This window comes from Oculina patagonica, chromosome 10, assembly GCF_052425735.1.
Source record: "Oculina patagonica isolate OP01 chromosome 10, crgOcupat, whole genome shotgun sequence".
NCBI lineage: Eukaryota > Metazoa > Cnidaria > Anthozoa > Scleractinia > Oculinidae > Oculina > Oculina patagonica.
The window spans coordinates 8,116,647-8,139,249 of NC_135767.1; the positions used below are offsets into that span (position 1 = coordinate 8,116,647).

Consider the following 22,603-nt stretch of genomic DNA (forward strand, 5'->3'; position numbering starts at 1 on the left):
TAGGATGAACACTAATAGAGATCAGTGTACCTTCTTTAGGTAAGGATTAAATATTTTAAACATATTTGACACATGAGTATAGTAACTTTCAAAACTTTTACGCAAACTATTTAAATTACTTTAATGCAAAATAATGATTTTTCAATGGCCCCTTGTGAAAATTATTTTAATAACATAGCTTTATATATGAATAAATGAATTTACATGAAGTAAACATTTTAAAATCAATAAATTCTTTGTGTGAAAGTTAATACTGCAGTGAGTTCATGTGAGAGGTAAAGACATGGCCAGACTAAGTTAAGAGTACTTGCCCTATTCCCCAAGTCAGATCCTATGCATGTCTAGCCTGTTCAAGGCATGCAGTTAGTTGGGAAGCGGTGCGAAGAAAGGCGAGCGAAAAACTGGTGAGGGGACTCTGCGCTGCTTCCCAACTAACCGAACGCCTGGAACAGGCTAATGCATGTCATGCCAGAGAGCCCACTAGAGACTGCAGGAAAAGTGAGAGGCTACTCATAGTCTTACCCTGCCCCTCTCCCCCCCCCCCCCCACCCGTACAAATTCTCTAAAAACCAGATCAGAGTTTCTAAGGGTCAATTGATTTTTTTATTTACATTTTCGTGAATTTCTCCCAAAACGATCAGAACAGTCACGCGTTCAGTCACGCAACCCTTCCTGCGTCACACGCACTTGGTCAGCGGTTTTCCGCAGGAAACCCGCCAAAATGGCCGCCTTGTAGCTTGCTTGTGAGTCAGAAGGATAATTTGTTCCAGTAATATGGCGAAAAAGAGATCAGAATCCGCAAAAGCAAAGGAAGACAACACCAAGAAAACTTTCTCAGCATCCAGAGGTAGTGTAAACAGCAAATCCAATGCGATTTCTGCGAGGAATTCTCGATCCACAACAACACGCGCACGGTCAGCGAAGCGGGACTTGAAATCAACAGATGTTTGTTCGAAGAGTACGTCCGTGAATCAAGGTGATTCAAAGGATATTGTAACTGAAAAAGGTAGGAATTCTTTAGCTACAGACTACTGCTAAATGGCGCAAAGACGCGTTGCTATATTTTGTCGAACTTTATCTACTCGTTAGCTTATGTTATGTAATTGGGTCATTCCATTTAAGATCCGCACCCCCCCCCCCCCCATTGAGGGTATTTGGTCGTAACCCCCTCGGAAATTACATTTGAAGACCCCTTCAGCTTTTTTGATCAAAGTGCCGACACATACCCCCCTTCATTAAATTAAAAAGATCAAAAGTACCGACATGGCTACCCCCTCAGAAATAACTGCTGAAGACCCCCTCCCTCCCCCTAGGATTTCCTAAACCCTCAATGGGGGGGGGGATATTAAATGGAATGGTCCATTCTGAATCAAAAACACAAATTAATGCAGTCAACAGGTTACGCAGGGGTTGTAACAGGGTTAAAACCGCTGATAAAGAAGTAGGAAAGGCACCTTCCAAATCTTCTGGATGGTGCAATCTGGTGGATAGCATTATCCATTCTTTGAAAAACTGGCATATTATGTACATGCAGGTTTATATGCCGAAGATCTTTGGCGTGACTTTTAAAAGCGCACGTCTTTTTGTCTTAGACTGTGTGGCAAAGAATTTTGTGTGGCACATACATAGATTGTACCCTGGCACTAAGCTACATGTAAACTTAAAAGTGCTTAGGTTATTGGCAATCACCTTGCAGCTCTGTGTGAGACCTGTTGGCTTTTAATATGGTTAAACTGGACTCTGGATAGAGCAGTCTGGATTGGAGCCCTGGCCAGGCTCATTGCATTGTAGTCTTGGGTTGTTGGGTTCTTTTCTCTCTCAATGCCTCTCCACCCAGGTGTATAATTGGGTTCTGGCAAGTCAGGGTCATAACAAGGTATATGGGATCAGGGATCAAAGGCCTGAAAAGGGGTGGGATAAAGGATCATACATGTAGCATTGGGATCTGGGATCACAACCTGTGGGATCAGGATCAGCAGTATTTTTCATGGAATTGCATGGGGATCAGGCTGTCCTAATCATATATTGCACAACATTGCGGTGAAATTATAAAGAGAGAATCTAGTGGGGTCGACAAAATTTGGGGGGAACAGGGATCAAAGCTACCCTTATTTTGAGATCAGGGATCAAAATTCTGGGTAAAAAAATGGGATCAGTTATGAAAAAATATTCCCTCCTTAAGACCCTGGACAAGTCTAATGCTGGGGGTATAAAACCAGATGCAATGGACTAGCATCCCATCTTATTAACAGGATAGGCTTCAATGGTTTGGGCAACTTGACGCAGACTAAGCCTTTTTACCTTACGTTGTACTTTATAGGTCCCTCTAGGCATGGCAAGAAAAGGAATACATCACTTCAAGAGTCTAGTGAATCTCCTGTGAAAAAGCCTAAAGTAGAATATTCAAAGGTGCAAACACAGAAAGATGCTCAAATCACAGAGGATGATAAACGCTGCTCCTTGCAAGAGCAAAGAAAATCAGCTGCACTTTCAAAACAAGCAGGCAAGAATGGTAAAGAAAAAAATGAAATCAAATCACTGGCTGGTTCGTCTTGCAAGCAAGAGGTACACAATGCAACAACAGGAAAAGGGAAAAGAAAACAAAAGCAGAGTCCTTTGAAACATAAACATGTTGCTACTCCAGAGGATATCCAAAAATCACCAAGAAAAGATAAGGTTGTGGGAAAAAAGCTGAGACTAGATTCAATAGGAAGTGAAGGAGAAGGGAACACAAAGGATAATTTGAATACTGGAGAAAAGAGTTCATCTGACGAGTCTAGTGACGATGAAGGCGTGGCATGGGAAGACGTTGATGGTATGTCAAAGAAAGTTAAAAGAAAGATAGAAAAGAAAGAAAAAAGTTGAATATCTTCACTGTCCCCAATTCTTGGTTTTCACGTGACGTCATCAAAATTCTAAAATCTAGAATTGCAAGACCCCTTAATTTTTTATCCTTCACTGGCTATAATAGACATCCTTAATATACATGTACATTGAAGGTTTTTAGCTCGATAGCATCCTCTGTCCTTGATAGATTATTTTGAATTTTAGAGTTTATGCCACACAACATCAAAGATGGCTGCCAGAAGGCTGCCACATACAGCTGCATGCTTAAAAAAATGCATCATCTTGTGATTTTTAACAATCTGAACTGTGTTCATGAGGGTGTTCTGACCGCTTTTTGTAGTAGAAGTAAATTTCAGATCTGTGTTTGATCATTGATTTCCTGCGGCCATGTTGGTGTCCCTCTGCGTGGGCACCAACATGGTGTTTCCACAGCTACCAGCCAGCAGTCATTCGTATTCAGAGCTACTCGGCTTTGGAATGAACTACCTGGGACTCTAACAGATGTGAATAATTTGACTTATTTTAAGGCTGCTATAAAACGTTTTGGGGGAGCAGAGATAGCGCAGTGGTGAGAGCGCTCGCTTCCCACCAATGTGGCCCGGGTTCGATTCCCGGACCCGGCGTCATATGTGGGTTGAGTTTGTTGTTGGTTCTCGTCCTTGCTCCGAGGGTTTTTCTCCGGGTTCCCCGGTTTTCCTCCCTCCACAAAAACCAACACTTCTAAATTCCAATTCGATCAGGAATTCGAGGGCCACAGGTTTGTCAGTCAAAAGGCTGTTACGTGCAACCCTCGTAAAACAAAGTTGATTTATTTTTTATTTAACGTCGCACTTGGGAGAATTTTATGGATACATAGAACCCTTTTAAACGTAGCCCTTTATACTAATTAGAATGATTTTATTTTTTTAACTGTACACTTTAACATTTCATTGTAATTTGACCCTGAAAAACCATTTTTTGGAGAGCCAAATAAAATCTTTTCTTTAATACTGTGCACTCTAAATTTGTGTGGAACGTTTCAATGACAGATAGCTAGCTGAGATAGCTGAGACTTGAACAAGTTGTTTATCTAGTTTATCTGACTAGTTATTTTCTACAATGTGTGATATTCTTGATTTTTAAGCTTTTCTTGACTGATACAGTTGTAATTTTTTTTTTCTAGAGGCAAATGTTGTTGATCATGTGCTGGAAGGTCATACAGCATCAACATCACATCACCATCAATCACCAAGCAAAAAGAATGTTGAAATCAGTATAACAGTACCTGGAGCTAAAAAGAGAAAGAAAGGATGGTAATCTTTCATTATTCGTACATCTTCTTCTTCAAGAATATATATTTTTAAGAAATGTCAAATATATTTTCTCTCCACTAACCACCAATAATACACCTTATTAACCATTGAAGTACATGTGCCATACTGGGATAATAATTATTGACTAAAGGTCTTGACAGTGGGGATTGAGAGGGGAAGCCTTTGGAATAGAAGGCTGAGGGTTGATATTTTCCCAGTAGAAGCGGAAAGAAAGAACTCAGGGAAGAAAGAACTCGCTTGAATGGCCGACATGTCAAACGTCACATTATCTGTTTTCAACCACAGGTAATCTTTGCTAGGCGATGTTCGCTCGCTTTTTGTTTCTACATGTATGGTTAACAATGGGTAATTCATGAACTTGCAGTTTTTACAAGCGTCTCGCGAGACGAGTGTCTCGTCTCGAGAGACGAGACTCTCGTCTCGCGAGAGGGTGGTAACTTACTTTTGAGCGGTACTGTAGTTAATAAGCGATTTATTACATGACTGAAAAAGATTTTTATTGATATTTAAGTGGAAAGCAGAAAGGATAAAATGAATAGGATTCTGAATGAGAAACCACCAGGTGTTTTGGTTAGAAAAAATTCCTTAACGTTGTGCTACTAACCAATAAAAAGTAAGAGAGTGTTTTTTCACACAAATGAAGTTACTAACTTTTTTCACTTTAGTAAGCCATTACTACAATGCAAATATTAAAAATGCACAGGATCATTCGGGACAATACCCGGTTCAATATTTTAAGGAACAATCTGATTGGTTTATTATTTTTAGTTATTGGCCCTCAGCTGTGTAATAAAATACAGCACTGCCACTTTAAAATAATAAATTCTGTACATGCGAGTCACTCAGTTTTTACCATTAATTTTTCTTTGTACTTTAATTTTATTTTTCCAGGAGCCAGGAGGATGTTATGAAGTTTATTAAAAGGGCAGTTAACAGATTTAGAAAAGATGTCTTTATCAGAATTCATAAGGTACCTGTAATGTAACTTAGCTACCCGGTAATTGTTTTTGGCAACCTTCCTCATAATCCATCCTCTTGAAAGGAACAGAAAACTGCTGGGATGTGATCAAACTTATGGTAATCACATAAAGCAAAAAATATAACAGGGAAACCTGCAATTGTTTTTAATGTACTTATAATATTACAGTGTGAACCAGAAAACTATGAACACTTAACTCTATCTTGCACATGTAAATTTCTGCAGAAAACCGTCGAATGATAACTCAAACTGCAAGAAAATATTAATATGTACAAATGGACAGCGATGGAGCCAGCAGGTTATTTTTCGTGAATAATTTGTCAACTATTTCCTCTACTTCCTTTTTTAAAGTATAATAAAAGTGTTCATGGTTTTCGTGTTTTCACTGTAATAAACTGTTGATTAAGGGTATGTTTTCATCTTTTTGCACTTTACAGGTTCATCTTTTGACTCTCATTGCTCATGGATTTTTCAGGAATGGTGTTTGTAATGAGCCACTACTTCAGGTACATGTTTATATGCAAAATTTAAAGACAGATTCCACTGATTGGAGAAAATATTAGTGCAAAAGTTAATTTTTAAAGAATAATCTACTAATAGCACGTACAGTGTACGGTAACATTTTGTATACTGTTTGAAACATCTCACTGTATTTCATTCCTCTACATGTAAGTGGCCCTGCAATTACAGTAAATTCTAAAGCATTCTCAAGAAAGGTAACATCCGACCTTGTAAAATTAAAAAAAATCCCCAATATTTTGTTTTGAACTGACGTTAAACATGGGTTTCAACTGAAATATAGATCATTTAAAATATTTATTTTTCTCTCACAAAGCCAGCTTGAGTGCTTAAGTTTAAGTTTTTGTTAACTCTATTCAAACTGTTACCATGCTGTTATTGCTCAAATGATCAGCAGAAACGGTCTTATATTGCAGTTGTTGAATAGGGTGGGAGGTGGGTTTGACCTGTAGGAAAATAAAATCGAACCTCCGCTGCTTGGCTCTACAGCTATAAAATTAATGCTGTCAAGATTGAACCCAATCACTTATCGCAATGAGTAGGGGAGGGAGTTCCCAGTGGTGTGGTATGTTCATTCATCAGTGCCGTAGCAAGGGTAAAATAAGTCGGGGAGCACGCGAGCGCGAGAGCCGCTATGGGGGTCTGGGGGGCATGCCCTCCCAGAAAATTTTGAAATCTAGAGGCTTGGAAATGCTATTTCCAGCGCTCTCCAAAAGCTATCTGTGATTTACGCATATTGCGAATTTGAGACATTTTGACATTTTTTGAGACATTTTTTTCACATTGTTGTCACGATTTCTGGTTTGTTTTAGTTTTGGCTGTTTAATACGTATTGTTGTGCATCACCCTACATACGTTAAAAAAATGAAAAGAAGTACAAATGTTTATTGTTTCAAACCTCTCGGGAGATAAAATTGTATTTTCAACATTTTATACAGGTCTGTTTTTACTTTTTGGGAAAAAAACTGGGGGGGGGGGCACGCCCCCCGGCCCCTCCCCTTGCTACGGCACTGTTCATATGTATCCATTAGTTGGGTGGTGGGGCGAGATCATATACATGGACGGATAGCAACTGCCAAAGGTGCCTGATATGCTGATGTCCAATTTTGTCCTGTAACTGTAAAGCCTGGTTTTCACTAGCGACGCAAGCACAAGCGCAAGGATAACAGCTATTAATTCTCCATGAAAATGGCTTTGACTCAAGCAAAAGCACTTGTAAGCGCTTTGCATTTTAGTCCTTGTGCTTGTGCCTGCAGCAAGCACAAGCACAAGGATTAAAATTTGTCCTTTGAATGAAACATCGCCAGCGCAAGGCCGTGCGATTCGATCAGTTACTATGAATCACCAAAGAACCGGGCAGAACCCGCATTTTGCGTCGATAGTGAAAACCATTATCATACTATTACAGCAGCCAGAATTTTGCCTCCTGATGGTGCAAATTATTGGGTGTGTTTATTTATTGATAAACTGATATAATTTCAACATTTTTCATCCTTTTCTAAAAATTATAATTATTATTTATAACTTTCTCCAGGCTGTGCTGCTATCCCATGTTCCTAGCGAGTTTCTTTCTGGAAACAAAAGGAAGTGGGATGTTTTGCGGCTAACAAACTTCTTAAAATGGTTAGTACAGTAGCAAGAATTAGCCGAAACAGTTTTAAGATGTAACCCTCCCCCGGCCATGCATGTACGCATTGCAGACCTGTGTATTCATTATGTAATGTGCTATGCATAACCAAGTTTAGTCAGTGTTGAGCTTTATACAGCATTATAATACTGCACTTAGGCTCATGTCTGGGGAGCATATGCATGAGGCAAGAGAAAAGCTTTTTTCACACTTCCATCCCAGACTCCTGCTTGCAGGCTAACTGTAATCTTGCGATTTGTTATGTCCAAGTTTGTTAAATAGGGTTTACACTGTATGTGTATCACTATGTTAGAATTTATTAAAATATTGTTTAAAAGTTAATAGTTAAAAATTTTAACTTACATTGTTTTATATAAATTTACAAATAATATTAAAGTCAAGGATCCTTTTTTGTGTTCACAGGTTTCAGAATAACTTTTCTAGCACTGATGATGCAAAAACAGGTGACAAGGAGGTACTAATTAGAATAGTTTGATAATAGTTACAATACACAAAATAATATAATTTTAACTTCAATTCATTAAAAGTCTTTTACTAGACATCAAATATAATTATGCCTTAAGTACACTCAGGTAGTATTGTACATGTATACATTGTATATTTCAATCGGCTGCACTTGTTGAATAATTTATTCTAATTTCTTAATTTCACATACTGTGTATTGTTAATTTAGTAGGAAAATGCTGTACTGACGTATAAGGTGTATTTTTTAAACATAAGTTACACTCAGTTGTAAAAACATCAATAAAATTAGTCTGCACACTCTCCAGAGGCTTCATTTGTTGGCTTAGAACATGACTTGTGTCTCCCACTGTACATGCTTTATTTGACAATTGTTTTCTTCACATATTCTTCAAAACACGTACATGTACTACTTGTTGAACTTCAGTAGATGTCATCAATTTTTCCCGTTTTCGTGATCCATTATGTTTACAAATCAATTTCTTGTTTTCTTCCAGACAGACAAGCAGATTGCCAAGTTACAAAATTTACCTGAGGTTTGTGAACCATATTACTGTACTTTAATATGGAAACTTGACAGATCAGTGATCACTCAGAACCCCATACAGGGAATTCAGGCTAAGACATATCTTTCCCTGCTTTGATGCATTTATCATGTGATTGTAGCAATAGGAATAAAAATAATTATTTTAAAAAATAGATACAAAATCATAATGATGAAATTTCAAAAACAACGACAGTATCCTTTGAGTGACGCAAAACCAAAATAATAGTTCTCAACTGGAGTTGCAGGCACCTCTACTCGATAATGCATTAATGAGGCAAATAATTAAAAAAAGTTTCTTTTTCTTTTCTTTCCTACAGGTTTTTGTGACCATTCTCAGAGCACTTGGATTTCTGACAAGGCTCGTGTATTCTCTGCAGGTAAGTTTTCTAGTTATCCTTTCCTCCTTGGCAGGACTACCATTTTTTATCCAGTAATAATATTGCACTCAAAGAAATTTTTCAGATTTTTTTTTCAAATTATCTGCACTTAATTATGTAAAAATTACCAGAGATTGCAGTTTCATGTACATGAACATTTTAAGTCTTTTTGTAGCTTACATGTAGTTTCAGTGCTATATTCTGAGTTTCCATAGCATGGAATGACTACAAGTGTTTTTACTACTCCCCATAGATGTTCCCTGCTAATATAACCCCCATCATTTTAGTATAATTTTATTGCTGTTCCAAGAAGGTAGCAGTGACCCTGGTCACAGGGCTCGAGACTAACGGTAGCCAACTAGCCAAAGGCTAGTAGAAATGCAGTTTTGGCTAGTAGATTTTGGACTTTCACTAGCCAAAATGGCTAGTCGAAATTTCAGGCCGTTTTGTAAAAGAAACCACAAATTGAAATCGGGTGTATACCGCAAGACCACACATACGAGCAAGTATTTAGACTTCCATTCACACAGCCCAGCGCAAAGCAAGAGAGCTGTCGTTAAGACTCTAATGCTAAGTGCATTCCATCAACAACTACACAATGACAAAACAAGAAACAGCGCGTTATTAATGACTTAAAAGCTAACGGTTATCCCGAGAGCTTCATCAAGTCAGCTGGCGAATCAAACAAAACAAACACGCAACCAAGAGCCCAGGAGAATCCGAAGGCATACACGTCCATCCCGTATGTGAAAGGAGTGTCGGAGCGCGTTCGACGGATTTTGAGCCGCGAAAACATCAAGACAGTGTTTAAACAAGTACGAACGTTTGGAAATATCTTCAAAAAGCCCAAGGACCGACCGAATAAAGTGCAGTTGAAAGGAATCGTATACAAAGTGACTTGCAGGGCATGCTCATTTGCATACGTTGGGGAAAGCAAAAGAAACTGGAAATCGCGAGGGGCTGAACACAAGCCCAGAACAAACGGAAATATCAACTCCGCGATTAAATATCATGCAGAAATTGGCCACGACATACATCCAAGGTACGCCGAAATTCTTGAAACAGGTGTAAGCAGCAAGAACAAAAGACTGTTTCTGGAGTCTTTACATTCTTTCCTCGACAAAAGCACTATAAACGAAAGAGCGTCCTTCCCAAGGGTTTACGCATCGCTAGTTGCTTCCCAGGGGGGCAACGAACAATAACGTCAATGCAACTTATTAGAATTCTGCGAACCTTGCAAAATCCATCATTCTCTGAAGAAGACCGCAGCAGGCGATCGAAAATTTAGATATTTTTAGATCTGTTTTAAACATTTTTATATTTTAATTGAAATTGACTCTGAGAGAACAGAACTAACAAGTACACTGTTGACATATACCAAAGAATATGGACAAGCTAAAGTTACCGAAAAGCGAACAAATGATCATTAATAACTTCGGTGACGAAAGCAACAAGTGAAAGAAAACTGTTTCTGCTACTTGTTAGACGGCCTGGGAAATCGAGCATTATGTGTAGGCCTGTTGTAACGTTAATCAGTGATTGGTTGCATGAACAACAAGGGTGAGAGGTCGTGAACATGAACGCTTTCAAAAAAGCTTCATGCACACATTTAAGATTCGGTTCCGTTGGATACCCGAGATTATTCTGCAGTGGATAGGAGCAAAAAAGCGAGGAAAATAGAGTAAAGACAGCAATGTGCCTCCGTGAAAACGCAAGTTTTTGCCTTCGTGGAACAATGGATTTAGGAAGAAAAACCTATTTTGTCAGATTTGTCACTGACTTTTGTCTCTGCTGGCTTGGAAAAAATCCCGCAAACCATGCTTGAAAGTTATTGGTTTTGGCTAGTGAAATCAAAGGTGTCACTAGCCACTAGGCTAGTTAGCAAAAAAGTTAGTCTCGAGCCCTGACTGGTCAGGACTCAAACTTGGATCTTGTGGTCCCGGATCTAATGCATTCACCAATAGGCAATCCTACCTCCAGCCAGCATTTAATCTCATTGCCAATAACAAAAACAATACCACACTTGCCAATTAACAATATTAACAATACTGCGCTTGGGGAATGTGTCCAGAAGGATCCTGGATGCATTTACTAACAGAGCTGTAAGTACTACTCAAAGTTGCAAATCATTAACATGTCAGTTAAGGAGAACACATACATGTACATGTCTTGACTATTGATGAAATGGCTTGTCTCTGCTTTGTTGAATTGCTGCTAGACATCTGGTAGTCGGAGTGGTCTTTAATTTTAAATGATAAACTTCTTCTGGGTCAATTCTGATCTGTTTTGTTTTTATCTTTTTGTCTGTATTTTTCCTGGGTCAAGTAACTTATAGAAAAACCTAAAATGTCAGTTGTTTCCTCCTTGTACCTCAACCCAAACCTAAAGCAAGAGGTTGGTTGAAGAATGAGGAGATGACTCACATTTGAAGACAAAAATTTTGCAAATTTATGATTCTGTCTTTACATTTTTTGTCAGCCCATGTCAGCTAAAGGTGATGTAGACAGTAAAACAAGTCCAAAAGTAAGTGTTAAATTATCATGAATGGACAATTTATCTTTATTCCCAAAACTAATTAACTACAAGTAGGAAGTGAAATCTTCTACATGAACCCTTGTTCAAATCCAACCACCTTATGACAAGTGTTATATTCCAGAAAAAGATCTTGCCTAGTTGGTTTGGTTAGTGACATTTTGAACTAGTTTTATGTTAAAATCCTTGATCAATTTAAAGGGACTGTCTGAGTTAAGTTTATTTTCTTATGTTCTGCCAAATATATACTTATTGCTATGAAACTTAATATTTGCAAAGAAATTACTTCTATGGATGTAATTAACAAAACCAGGAGTTGGGGGATAATTTAAACTTACAAGCAAACAAGATTGACTTTGAAAACTGTTCAGCCCAACAGTATTTCAAACACCCATATTGCAATCCATTTCGATCTCCTTCACATTTGGCCATGGATCCGTACCATCTTTAATTTGTATTTGCTGCGTAATTGAAATGTCCCTTCACTATTTTAAGCAAATTATATATTTCACCGAATTTGATGGTCATTTCCCATGCCTAAAATTTGGCCAAAATCCAAGACACTAATCAACATTCTTTTCAACCTTAACAGTCAAAATTGGTCTTTCCCTAAGAAACCCAACAAACCTAAGACAGTACATCTCTACATGATCCCCATAGAAGATGGCCTATTCAACTGTATGTTATATTTAAGAGAAGGTGTAAAAGTGCTCTACTGGGGGAGGGGGGCACTTCTCTTTAGGGTAATCCATCTTGTTTTAAGTGTTAATTGCTGGGAGTAACAAACATGTACATCTACTAATAAAAGTGGCTTCTCTTTTGTGTGCAGACTACAAAGAAGAAGACTCTTAAGGGAAGTAACACAGCAACTAAAAACACTCCTGAGGGCAGTGCAAAGAAAACAACACAGCCAAAGAAACAAAAGAATGCCATTAAGCCCAAGAACGTTAAAACAGAAAATGAAATGCCAACTGCAAAATCAGTGATGTCCAGTCCTGAAAATAAAATTGGCCATCATACTGATGAATTGAATATAAAGAAACAGACAAAAGAAGATGTGAAAAAGGAAAGTGATGAATTAACCACTGCAAAGAGTGACAAAAAGATCCGCAACAGAAATGGCAAAGGCAACAAGACTGTGACAGAAGTCAAGAGTGATGCAGTTGATAAGCCATCAAAGCAAAATACGAGGAAAAGACCTTTACGCAAGAGACAAAGAGTAGACTACTCCTCATGCGGGAATGAGAACGGAAGCGATGCTGATGAGGAATGGAATGAACAATCAAGTGATAGTGAAGATTCAGAAGACTTGAACAACTCTAGAGAGAATTCTAAAAGGAAGGACAAAACTCCTTTGGCAAGGAAAAAAGTGCCATCTACAGATAGTGAGAGTGGTACACCAAATGGAGGTAGTGGTATCTCATTTGTTGACCTTTTGGATGATGATAGTGATTTTGAAGTTACAAGTAAACCCTTGGTCAAAAGAAGAGTGTCTGCTGGGTCATCAGGAAGCAAGAAAAAGTCCATAAAGATTCTTAGCTCTGATGAGTCAGATGAAAGTGTGAAATGTCTTAGAATTGTTTACAATGAACAAGGTTTGTAAAATCCATTTAAAGGAAATGTTTGTCACAGACTTATTGTGAAACTGCTTTTAAAGTCTGGAACCTTTTTTCTTGTATATGTTACAGTGGAAACCTGATATAACAAACCACTTTATAACAAGTTTCCCAGTCTAAGAAAATGACGATTGCAGCTATTTTCCTCTGACAAATTAAGCACCCACTGTCAAGCACCCAGTCTCAGCATTGTGCCCTTTTCATCACTGCCATCATTGCCTTCACTGCCTGAACAATAATTTTCTTTTCTTCCACAGACATCAACTGGTGGACAGAAGTATATTTGCCTGTTGACAAAAAATGGATATGTAAGTGTATAACTGCAGTTGTATTCTTAATTCATGAGAATTAAGCATCGACAACTCCATTAGTTTATCGCGATGGTTTTTAAGAAAGAAAGATGCAATGACCTACACTTGATAATAAACTTAATGCTATGGTCTTGATAAAGCAGTAAGTTTTTGCAAGGAGGAAATACATTTACATATAGGTACATAATATACAATACGATGAGAAGTATCATTTGCTGAGAAGTTGCTATGATAGGTTTAATTTTATACTGTGCGTAATTGATGATGATCCAACATTGTATTGAGAGAAAAAAAGTCTACGAAAGTGTTAAGGGGAAGAGGTACAAGGTAAACAATACTGCATAAGGGGTGTCCGTAACATCATGATATGTAATGTTACCCATCCAATCTCCAGTGCAAACGTAGAAGTAAAGAGTAAATCTTACAAGTGAATTACATGCATATTTCAGTATAGTCGTCATAATTATTGATTTTGAGAACAGCACTTGCTCCAAGGGAGCTATTAAAGTGATCCGGACCAGCAGACCAATAAACGCCTTTAAAAAGGTTTTCTGTATATAACATATTTTGTTACATTATTTTCTGTTTCAGGTGTTCACCTTGAATCTTCCAGCGTCAATCATCCTGAGCTGTGTGAGAAACAGGCAACCCAGCCTCTGGTCTATGTTGTCTCATTTGATAACAGTAAGTGCAGTGAACTTGACTGCTGCTTTATGCATTCGTGTACATGTATCCATCCCATTCTCTACAAGCCTACGACCTGTATACTTGAAGAAGTCATGTTGAAGTTGTCCTGAGCTTGATCTTGTTCTAACAGTTATTTAAAAAAATTACAATCTTCACCCAGTTAGAAGTTATCTGTGTGTAAAATTGAATCTTCCAATGATGTAAAATGAGATCGTTACTTCCTTTTTTTTCCAGAAAATGCTGTCAAAGATGTCACCAATAGGTATGCTTCTTCCTGGATGTCTAAGACCAGGAAGCTTCGCATTGACTCTGATTGGTGGGAAGACACTCTTCAGCCTTACAAGTCAAGAAATAAGGTGCAGTATCGTCAGTTGATCCCTTTGATCCCTTAACAGGTGTCTTATCTTAAACCACTCATGTAGGGAGTAGTGGCTCAGTTGGTCATTGTCTGTGATAACCCCTGTTTGTTTTGTACTGTGTAGTCTCAATCTCCTCATCCCTGAGGAGTGAGGCCATGTCCTTGTCATTACTGTATCCACTTATTTGCACTCGGATGTGTTACATGTTCATGTAGTCTATAGAATCAAAACTTGTCAATTAAAGTATGTTGTTAAGTCTCTAGGGCACGTATGAGTATCTTGAATATATACATAACCCTTATAATTTTCTAAATATATTTCCATTTATTATCTTTCTGGTACAGAAAATGGATCAAGTGGAAGATTCACATCTTGAAGGTAAGGACATGCTATTGGAGATTTGATCTGTAAACTTTTGAGGGTTGCAAATACGTCATACCTCTAACTGTGACTTTATTAGTCATAATTATGCATTTCAATGAAAAACAGTAGATACGATTTCAAAATTATATTTATTGACCTAATTTATCATGTATTGTATCCTTTTTTTGTTGCAATTGTCTGATTTACGTTATGACATTTTTATTTCCACCAGATCAGCTTCTTGACAAGCCTCTGCCTACAAGCATAACTGAATTCAAAAACCATCCACTGTAAGTATCTACTTTTTGCTGCAGTAACTGGAAATCCCCTTTCGCCATTTGGATTAAACAATGGGCCACTATCATTTCAACGCCTGAAACAGACTCCCAGAAGAGATCTTATTAAGACAAGAAGAAATCTGATATAGTGCAGTGCTGCAGAGTTACCTGCTTTGATGTATGGTACTGTAGTTGTAAGTCTTCCACAAGCACTTGAATTTTTTATGTATAATTGAGAGCAACCGAACTGCTACCTGCCTTTGTTATTAATCACTATGCCAGCTTTCATTGACATCATACTTGTAGGTTCCAGACCGTGTGTTAAGTGTGCCTGCAAGTGCTACTTCCTTAAGATTCTTTGTTATAACACAGCTTGGATTTAAATATGTATCTCTATAATAGACAAGCACTCCAGTTTCAGACCAACGTTTTGACACTGACAAGCCAGCAACTTTACTTACCGCATCAATATCAGTAAAGTAGAACACACTGTCATTTTGTTTTGCAGGTATGTGCTTAAGAGGCATCTCTTGAAATTTGAAGGTAAGTGCAAAGAACGTTACATGTATGTGGATGGGCATTGTTACATTGCACTGACCAGGCATCGATCATCCCCATCCATCTACCCTAACTTACAGTGTAGTTTATAGCTTGTCTTTCCTATTTTTTTTTCAGCATGCCTTTGTTGTGTTTCGTCGGTGTCATTTTGCTTTGGGTGCCTCTTCTCTGTGTACATAATTTTGTTTTTTATCTCCTGTCTTTTAGTTCATTTGTCCCTTATTTCTTTGTGTCTTTTTTTTTCTATTGACCTTTCTGTCCATCTTCCCCTGAATGCATGAATGAAGCTTCTATCTTTATTGTCAATAAAAGTATAGAGATTTAGGTACCAACACTTACTGGGGATACCGAAAGTGCCATCCATTCAGTGTCATGTATGTGTCGTCATCACCACCAGCGTTATCGTTGTGAGTCCTACTGCACTATGCATTTCAAAGAGGTCTCCCTAAAATTATTGCCTTCGTGTATTTTTTTATCTTTACACCTATCTGTCCATCTTCCTATTTATGAAGCTTCTGTCTTTGTTGTCAATTAATTAATAGAGCTTTAGGTACCAGCACTTATTGGGGACACTAAAAATTGCCATCTATTCAATGCCATGTATGCATCGTCATCACTGTCAGCATTGTTGTCATGAGTTCTATTGCACTATGTATTGCTAAGAGTTCTCCCTAATGTACAGTGTGTAACCTTCATAGAAAATTCACTGTATAATTAAATGTTGAATTAATTATTGATTCCTTAGCCATATACCCAGAAACGGCAGCCATTTTAGGCTATTGCCGTGGCGAGGCAGTCTACTCAAGAGAATGTCTTCATACGGTGAGTTCTGATGTGGATATTGATTCTGCAAAGTTAACTATTTCAAGTGTTTCGCTTTGCTCCGATGAAGGTCTAACGCTTGAAACGTCTGCTTCTCAAAATTGGCTATAGCAGTTACATAACTTTATCAACTTCCATTTGATAATCAACTAAGTGTTTCACTTGCCCGCCGGCTTTGTTCATCCAAGTATGTATTTTGTTTTTAAAAAATTTTCTGTCTCGCTTTAAAGATGTTTAGCAAATCAGTCATCATCATCATCATCATCATCATCATCAAGTCTCTTCGCGCCAGTAGGCGCATAAGACTAAATCAGTAGTAACACATAAATATTTTATAACCCAAAATTCTGAAAAGGTGGACTGTAGCTCTGAAAAAAAAGGAACGAAATAAAGAGAACACAGAATGAACCACATATTGGGCAATTTTACCTTTTAATTTGATTTTGTAAAGGAATAGAGCTAGCCGTTAAGTTAAAGTTAAAAGACTAATGAATGAATTCTAAATGTTCTTATCTTGTAGCTGCATACAAGGGAAAAGTGGCTGAATGAAGCCTTAGTTGTCAAGGTAACTTAACTTCCCATTACTTTAATGACAAAGTAGCGGGTTATCGAAACGTTATCTCCTTGCATATCTACAATAAATTATTAAGTGTCAGTTTTTAAACTAACTTGTTTAGTACAAATTGTAAGGGAATTATACTAAGAATTTGTAATGTGAAAGTGATAAATGATCATCGCAGTGAATTTCCAATTTAAGCAATTGGAATAAAGAAGCCTGAAAAAAATTCAGGGCTTCAACGGGATATTGCAACGGGATATTCCTCTGCATATTGTAATGTGTTACATTATGAAATGTTGCTAATTGAAATGTACAACAATGTGACTCTTGATTTGTTTATAAGCTTCTGTTTGGCTGCTCAAAAAAAAAGGTGTGTAAAACTTTTAAATTCAGACAAAATACCGACGATAAACTGTGTAGAATACGTTTGATTTACAATTTCAGTGGAAACAATTGAAATGGAGATTAACATTATGCTATTCAATTCATCTGTTCTGTATGATGCTTTTATTCACTATTCAGCAAGGCGAGAAAGCTTACAAGATTGTAAAGGGAAGGCCAAAAAGGGTAAGAACTTTAACAATGTTGAACATTAAATTGTGTTATCAATATTTAGAATTATGCTAAGTCTTTCTTTAGAAGTTGTGACCTATATTGTAAGCTTGTCTATCTGGTTTGTTATTACAGAATCAACCAATCCATGAGCGAGATTCAGTGACAATTGACTTGTTTGGCAGATGGCAGACTGAAAAGTACAAACCACCACCGGCCAAAGATGTAAGTGAATTAAATAATCTCACCCCCTCCCCCACCCCCTTCTACCATGGAGTTGAAAACTTAGTTCTCTGCTTTTTTATTCCTCTGCATATGAATAATCAAGACTCCCACCCTTAAGTCTGGACTTTTACTAGTCTTTGCCTAGTTTTGTAGTTGGATACTGGTAGTCTCGAATCCCAAGGGCTGATTAATTTTGGCATTAGAAGGGTACATATGTGAGAAATCTTTGTTGAATTTTGTTTCTAGGGAAAAGTTCCAAGGAATGAGTATGGCAATGTAGAGTTGTTCCTGCCTTGTATGCTTCCCCCAGGGACCAAACATATTCAAAGTATGTTATTGATATTTTGTAATTACGCTGCTATAGTCAGTAAAACTCTGTCTTTGTCCTTCTTTTTCTTGACTTCCTTCTTTCCATCCTTTTCCGTACCTCCCTTTCTTGCTTTTCTTAATCGTTTAACTCTTCGTATTATTCTTCCTTTTGCTTTCTTGTTGCCCTCCTCTTTTCCTTCTTATACAGTGTAAGCATGTTCAAAATTGTTTCGTCTTTTCAATTGATTACTTTTTGCCTTCTTTTTCTCGTTTTCTTCCTCCTAAGTCGTTACACAGCTGATTTCATTACACTTCCCCCTTGAACCGTTATCAGTCCTGAACACGTGTTTGCACAGTGCTGATTCAGCTAATGCTCAAACAACTGTCCAATGAAAATGAACACTAAAGATTGATGTGCAGCCAGGAGGAGACAATAAAAACTACAGGGGTATTCTTTGCCCAAAAACGTTCTCTGGCTAAAATATTGACGACGTAATGCTTCCCTTGACACGTTGCACATGCTGTGCGACGCTTTAGATTGCTAGCTGTTGGATGTACAAAGTAATGAACTCAAGACATTGTTTTCACTGATGCCGTCTCTTTTCTTGTTTTTAAGTTAGTGGAATCCAACGTGTTGCAAAGAAACTTGGAATTGATTGTGCCCAGGCTGTGGTTGGATTTGATTTTCACTGTGGCTTTAGCCATCCTGTGTAAGTATCCAAATGTAATTTTACAACGCTATTTTCATTAAAAAATCCTTTCATCGACATTTTTTTTTAATTTAGGGGTCGGTCATAAGAGGGAGAAGGGTCAGCAAAAAAATGTGCTTCATAAAAGGGAGAGTGAGGAGAATTTGAACACAGCCTCCCTCCATTTGCACCAGCCCCTCCCCCTTCTAGGTAATGACCGTACCCTTAGTCCACCCCCCCCCCCCTCCAAACAAACAAACATAAAACGAGACGAAAAACAGAACTAAACAAACCGCCTGTGGTTAACTATTTTTGCTTCAGTAAAGAGACGAGAAGTGTTTCCTTTGTTTGTGGCAGATTTTTGCCCCTCAACAAATGTGGGTTTAATGCCTGTTGCGTAAACATGCATTGAGTTACATTGCAGGTAATGGTGCCTATTCGTGGCGATTTTTATCAGTGACCATTAAAAAGAGAGGATAATCTGGGGTTTTGTAAGCATCTTCAAATCAACTGATTCATTCAACAAAACTTTGTTATCGTAATTGCTTGTTTATGTTGCATTGTGTTCATCACAGCATTGATGGTGTGGTGGTGTGTGAGGAATTTGAGCAAGTACTACTGGAAGCGTGGCAAGAAGAAGAGGAACAAGCAGAGAAAAGGAAAGCAGAGGTACGGTCATGGATTTTTTTTTTTTTTGTATTTATGCAACAGGTCCAAAAGGCTCACGCGACAGAGCAAACAAACTGTGACACAACGAACGAACGAGCGAACGACTAACGAACGAACGACTAACGAACGGACGGACGGACAAACGCATGAAGGCACGAGCAAACGACTAACAAACGGACCGACGGACAAAAGCATGAACGCATGAGCGAACGAACGCACGCACGCACGCGCGGATTAACGGACGGACAAACTAATAACGCTCTCAAGAATGAACGAACGCACACACCGTCAAACGAACGGACGCATGCACGCACGCACGAGCGAATGACTAAAAAGGGCTTTTTGAACTGAAAAGTAACGTTTTGCTTTTTGTTGAAATTTATTTTTACAGAAGCGGGAAAAGCGCATGTTGGCCAATTGGAGGCTTTTGACCAGATCGCTTTTGATCAGAGAAAGACTCAAGAAGAGATATGACACAGAGGTACCAGTTAATGCAAACCATTTCTGTAAAGTTCCAAAAGTACCCCCCCCCCCCGGTTACTTTTTAGATTTAGCAGCCTTTTACTATCGCTATTTTGTGGGCAAGGAGGGGGAGGGGTTGTCGTTACTGTAAGAAGTCAACGGTAATTTTACAGGTTTAAAATGAAAAAGTATCAATACCTGTACATAAGCTTTACTTGTGCCTTTTTAAAGAGTTTTACTCAGAAGTGTTTTGCCTGTCATGAGCTGTTCGTTATTCTCTTCCAGGAAACCAGCATGGCTGAAGCTTCAACTAGTGCCCAGGGAAATGATGATGATTCGGTAACAGACACTTCAGTTTCATGGCCTCTCAACAGACAAGGTAGCATTTTGTTGTTTCTATACGCATAAATGAGGGGGTCATAAATAGATTTATGAAAATTCCCACTAAAAATGCTTTATATACGTATCTGCAGTAAGCGCAACACACTTGCTAACCCTTAGCGTAACCTTGATTTGCACGACAATGTTTTACTTCGGATGGAGGAAATGTCAGTATTTTAGCCGAGCGAATGGGGTCGAATAATTTAACCAATGACGACGCAGTTACGACACCCCAGTTCTCGTAATACTATTCAGTGAAATTAACGCAGAAACGCAAAAAAAAAGCTGCGCGTTATTTTTTGGGACACTTTTTCTTATTTTGAACAAAATTCCTTTTTTAATTCTGTTTGGCATTTTCGGCTTCACACGTCTATCCTGTACTAGATTTCAGGTTCGTGTTCTCTCAGCCTCGCATATCAAGCGGTGTTGCCCCGTCCTGTTTTCCTCTTCTTATCGTCAAGAAACGTTTTGAACGATTTTGCCCTTTCATTCGCGCTAATTCGGGTTACGGCAATAAAAATACATTTTACTCGTTGATAGTCACTTCATGGGAAGGTTTTCACAAGATTGCACTGAATCACAGCTCAACAAAAACTCGCTGAGGGACCCTACTTTTTGTTCGTTACCTTCCCAGCACCCCGCTAGCCATCCCGTATCACAACTTCCCATCCTACCGCCTTTGAGTAAGTATTAAACCAAAACGTGGGTAATAAGATATTTCTGCAAGTCGCCTGCTTTTTTTTTTCTGTTGCAAAGTATGGTACACGAGACAATGTTTCTTGCATCATGCATAGTATTGCATGTTTGGGCTGATGGTAGCTCGCCTGTAGAGGGCGACTTGGTGCAAGTCTAGGGCTGATGGTTGATTCAGGTTCTATGAGGTGATAACTTAATTGTTAATTAGTTAACTACGAACCCCATCGTCAGAGCCTAATGATTCATTACTTTCAACTGATTACTTTGCAGAGGGCAAAGCAAGTGTTGGAGGTGAAGGGCATTGTCATGTCTTTCCTAAGACTAAACACAAGAAGGACCCTGTGACTGGAGAATGGACCAAATCATGTTCATGTGGACTAACTCTTCCGTTTGAGAAAATGTAGACGAGAAATCAAGCTCTGTTCTTCAAAGCGTCACTACTGCATGTTTTAGTGGAATGATGCGATTTCAATTGCAACAGGAAAAGGTTCATTCTTTAACCCTATGGAACCATCCTGTATGTAGACGCTTCATGAGAAGACATGGACACCTTCAAGACTGGCAATAAAAAATTGCCTGGAACACAGAGGCTACATTATAAAACCATGTTTAACTTAACACAACGGACCTATTTATTTCACTCTTTAGTTGCCCAAAAGTAGTATTATTTACTCAGTTACTTAATACTGTTTGAACAGTATCAAATTTGAGTGTCTCGGGTTTTTGCACCCAATGCCACCCTATTTGCAATAAACAGGCACTTCCCTTGAACAACATTTAATATTCACATAACTGTGTTTGCAGCCCCACTAAAGTAAGTCTTTCAATGAAATGCTAGTAGAATGCCGATATCAAAAGCAGTAATTGAAATTATATTCCATGCTAATTTACAATACTGTATATACCGTATTTATTCGATTAAGCGCCCTGGGCGCTTATTAAATTTTTGGACCTTGAGGGTGGGCGCTTATTCGAGGTGGGCGCTTATTCGAGGCTGGGCGCTTTACTATTTTTAGCAAGTAGTACGTTTATTTTGCAAGAAAACAATGTATAATAACTTAACACGAAGGTGTACGAAAGCTGAATTTTTAATGTTCATTGAAAGTTTCAGTAAAAAAAGCTAAAAAACTCGGTCTTCGCGATAGTCTCTTAGTAGTACTTAGTCAATTTTAATCTCAACTTTAACAATAGTCAAACTTTCCTCTTGTGCCCTCATTTTAGGGGGGTGGGGGTGGGCGCTTATTTGAGGCTGGGCGCTTATTAACTTTTCCTGCCTACAGGGTGGGCGCTTATTCGAGGTGGGCGCTTATTCGAGGTTGGGCGCTTAATCGAATAAATACGGTAATTTATAATCTTAAACATAAAGGGTCATCACGGTATAATAATTACCAGGATTCTCCCTTATGAGAACATTTAGATGTAAATCCATTTAACCTGACTATGGCCAATAAGCAAGGGTTCTGTATTAAGAGCACAATAATATTACCTACAGTTTGCTCACTGTGTTGGGATAGCTAAATGGTTCAATGAAACATTTTGTCTTTATTTTTATATTATTTTGTTAACTTCATTGACATAGGTTCTCAGTTGTCATTGCATTTTGTTGTGTTGAGTAATAACGTTTTGTTTGTAAAGTTACAATCGATTTATTTTTATACCATAGACATTTTTTATTGATAAAGGATCCCCTCACATACGAATGGGGCTGACATTGAAAAGGCCCAGATCAGACCTTTTCTCCACATGTTTGTTAACCGAATAAGATACAATTTTGCATTGAATTTTTTGTAATTATAATAAATAAATAATTCTCTTAGAATAAAATGTCTGTAATTCAGAACGT

General features: G+C 38.1%; 1 protein-coding gene across 1 annotated transcript; it reads left to right on the forward strand.

Moving 5' to 3' along the window:
- The first annotated feature begins 702 nt into the window (after positions 1 to 702).
- Positions 703 to 21,631, forward strand: LOC144667445 (DNA repair protein complementing XP-C cells homolog). Its single transcript, XM_078528862.1, has 27 exons — positions 703 to 1,006; positions 2,321 to 2,815; positions 4,010 to 4,139; positions 5,052 to 5,130; positions 5,577 to 5,645; positions 7,193 to 7,281; positions 7,709 to 7,760; positions 8,266 to 8,304; positions 8,633 to 8,692; positions 11,171 to 11,215; positions 12,054 to 12,819; positions 13,098 to 13,148; positions 13,743 to 13,835; positions 14,073 to 14,194; positions 14,542 to 14,575; positions 14,793 to 14,850; positions 15,347 to 15,381; positions 16,142 to 16,218; positions 16,739 to 16,783; positions 17,300 to 17,344; positions 17,465 to 17,554; positions 17,801 to 17,882; positions 18,480 to 18,573; positions 19,128 to 19,221; positions 19,613 to 19,702; positions 19,969 to 20,062; positions 21,031 to 21,631. Exons 1-27 carry the CDS (start codon positions 775 to 777, stop codon positions 21,162 to 21,164), a joined length of 3,294 nt encoding a protein of 1,097 aa, XP_078384988.1. The 5' UTR covers positions 703 to 774; the 3' UTR covers positions 21,165 to 21,631.
- The last annotated feature ends 972 nt before the right edge of the window (positions 21,632 to 22,603 follow it).

Bases quoted from the DNA above. Each gene is read 5' to 3' on its own strand.
- LOC144667445 (XM_078528862.1), top strand. From the start codon at position 775: ATGGCGAAAAAGAGATCAGAATCCGCAAAAGCAAAGGAAGACAACACC. The intron at 5,646-7,192 runs GTACATGTTTAT...AACTTTCTCCAG, and splicing joins GTAATGAGCCACTACTTCAG to GCTGTGCTGCTATCCCATGT. The intron at 19,222-19,612 runs GTACGGTCATGG...TTATTTTTACAG, and splicing joins CAGAGAAAAGGAAAGCAGAG to AAGCGGGAAAAGCGCATGTT.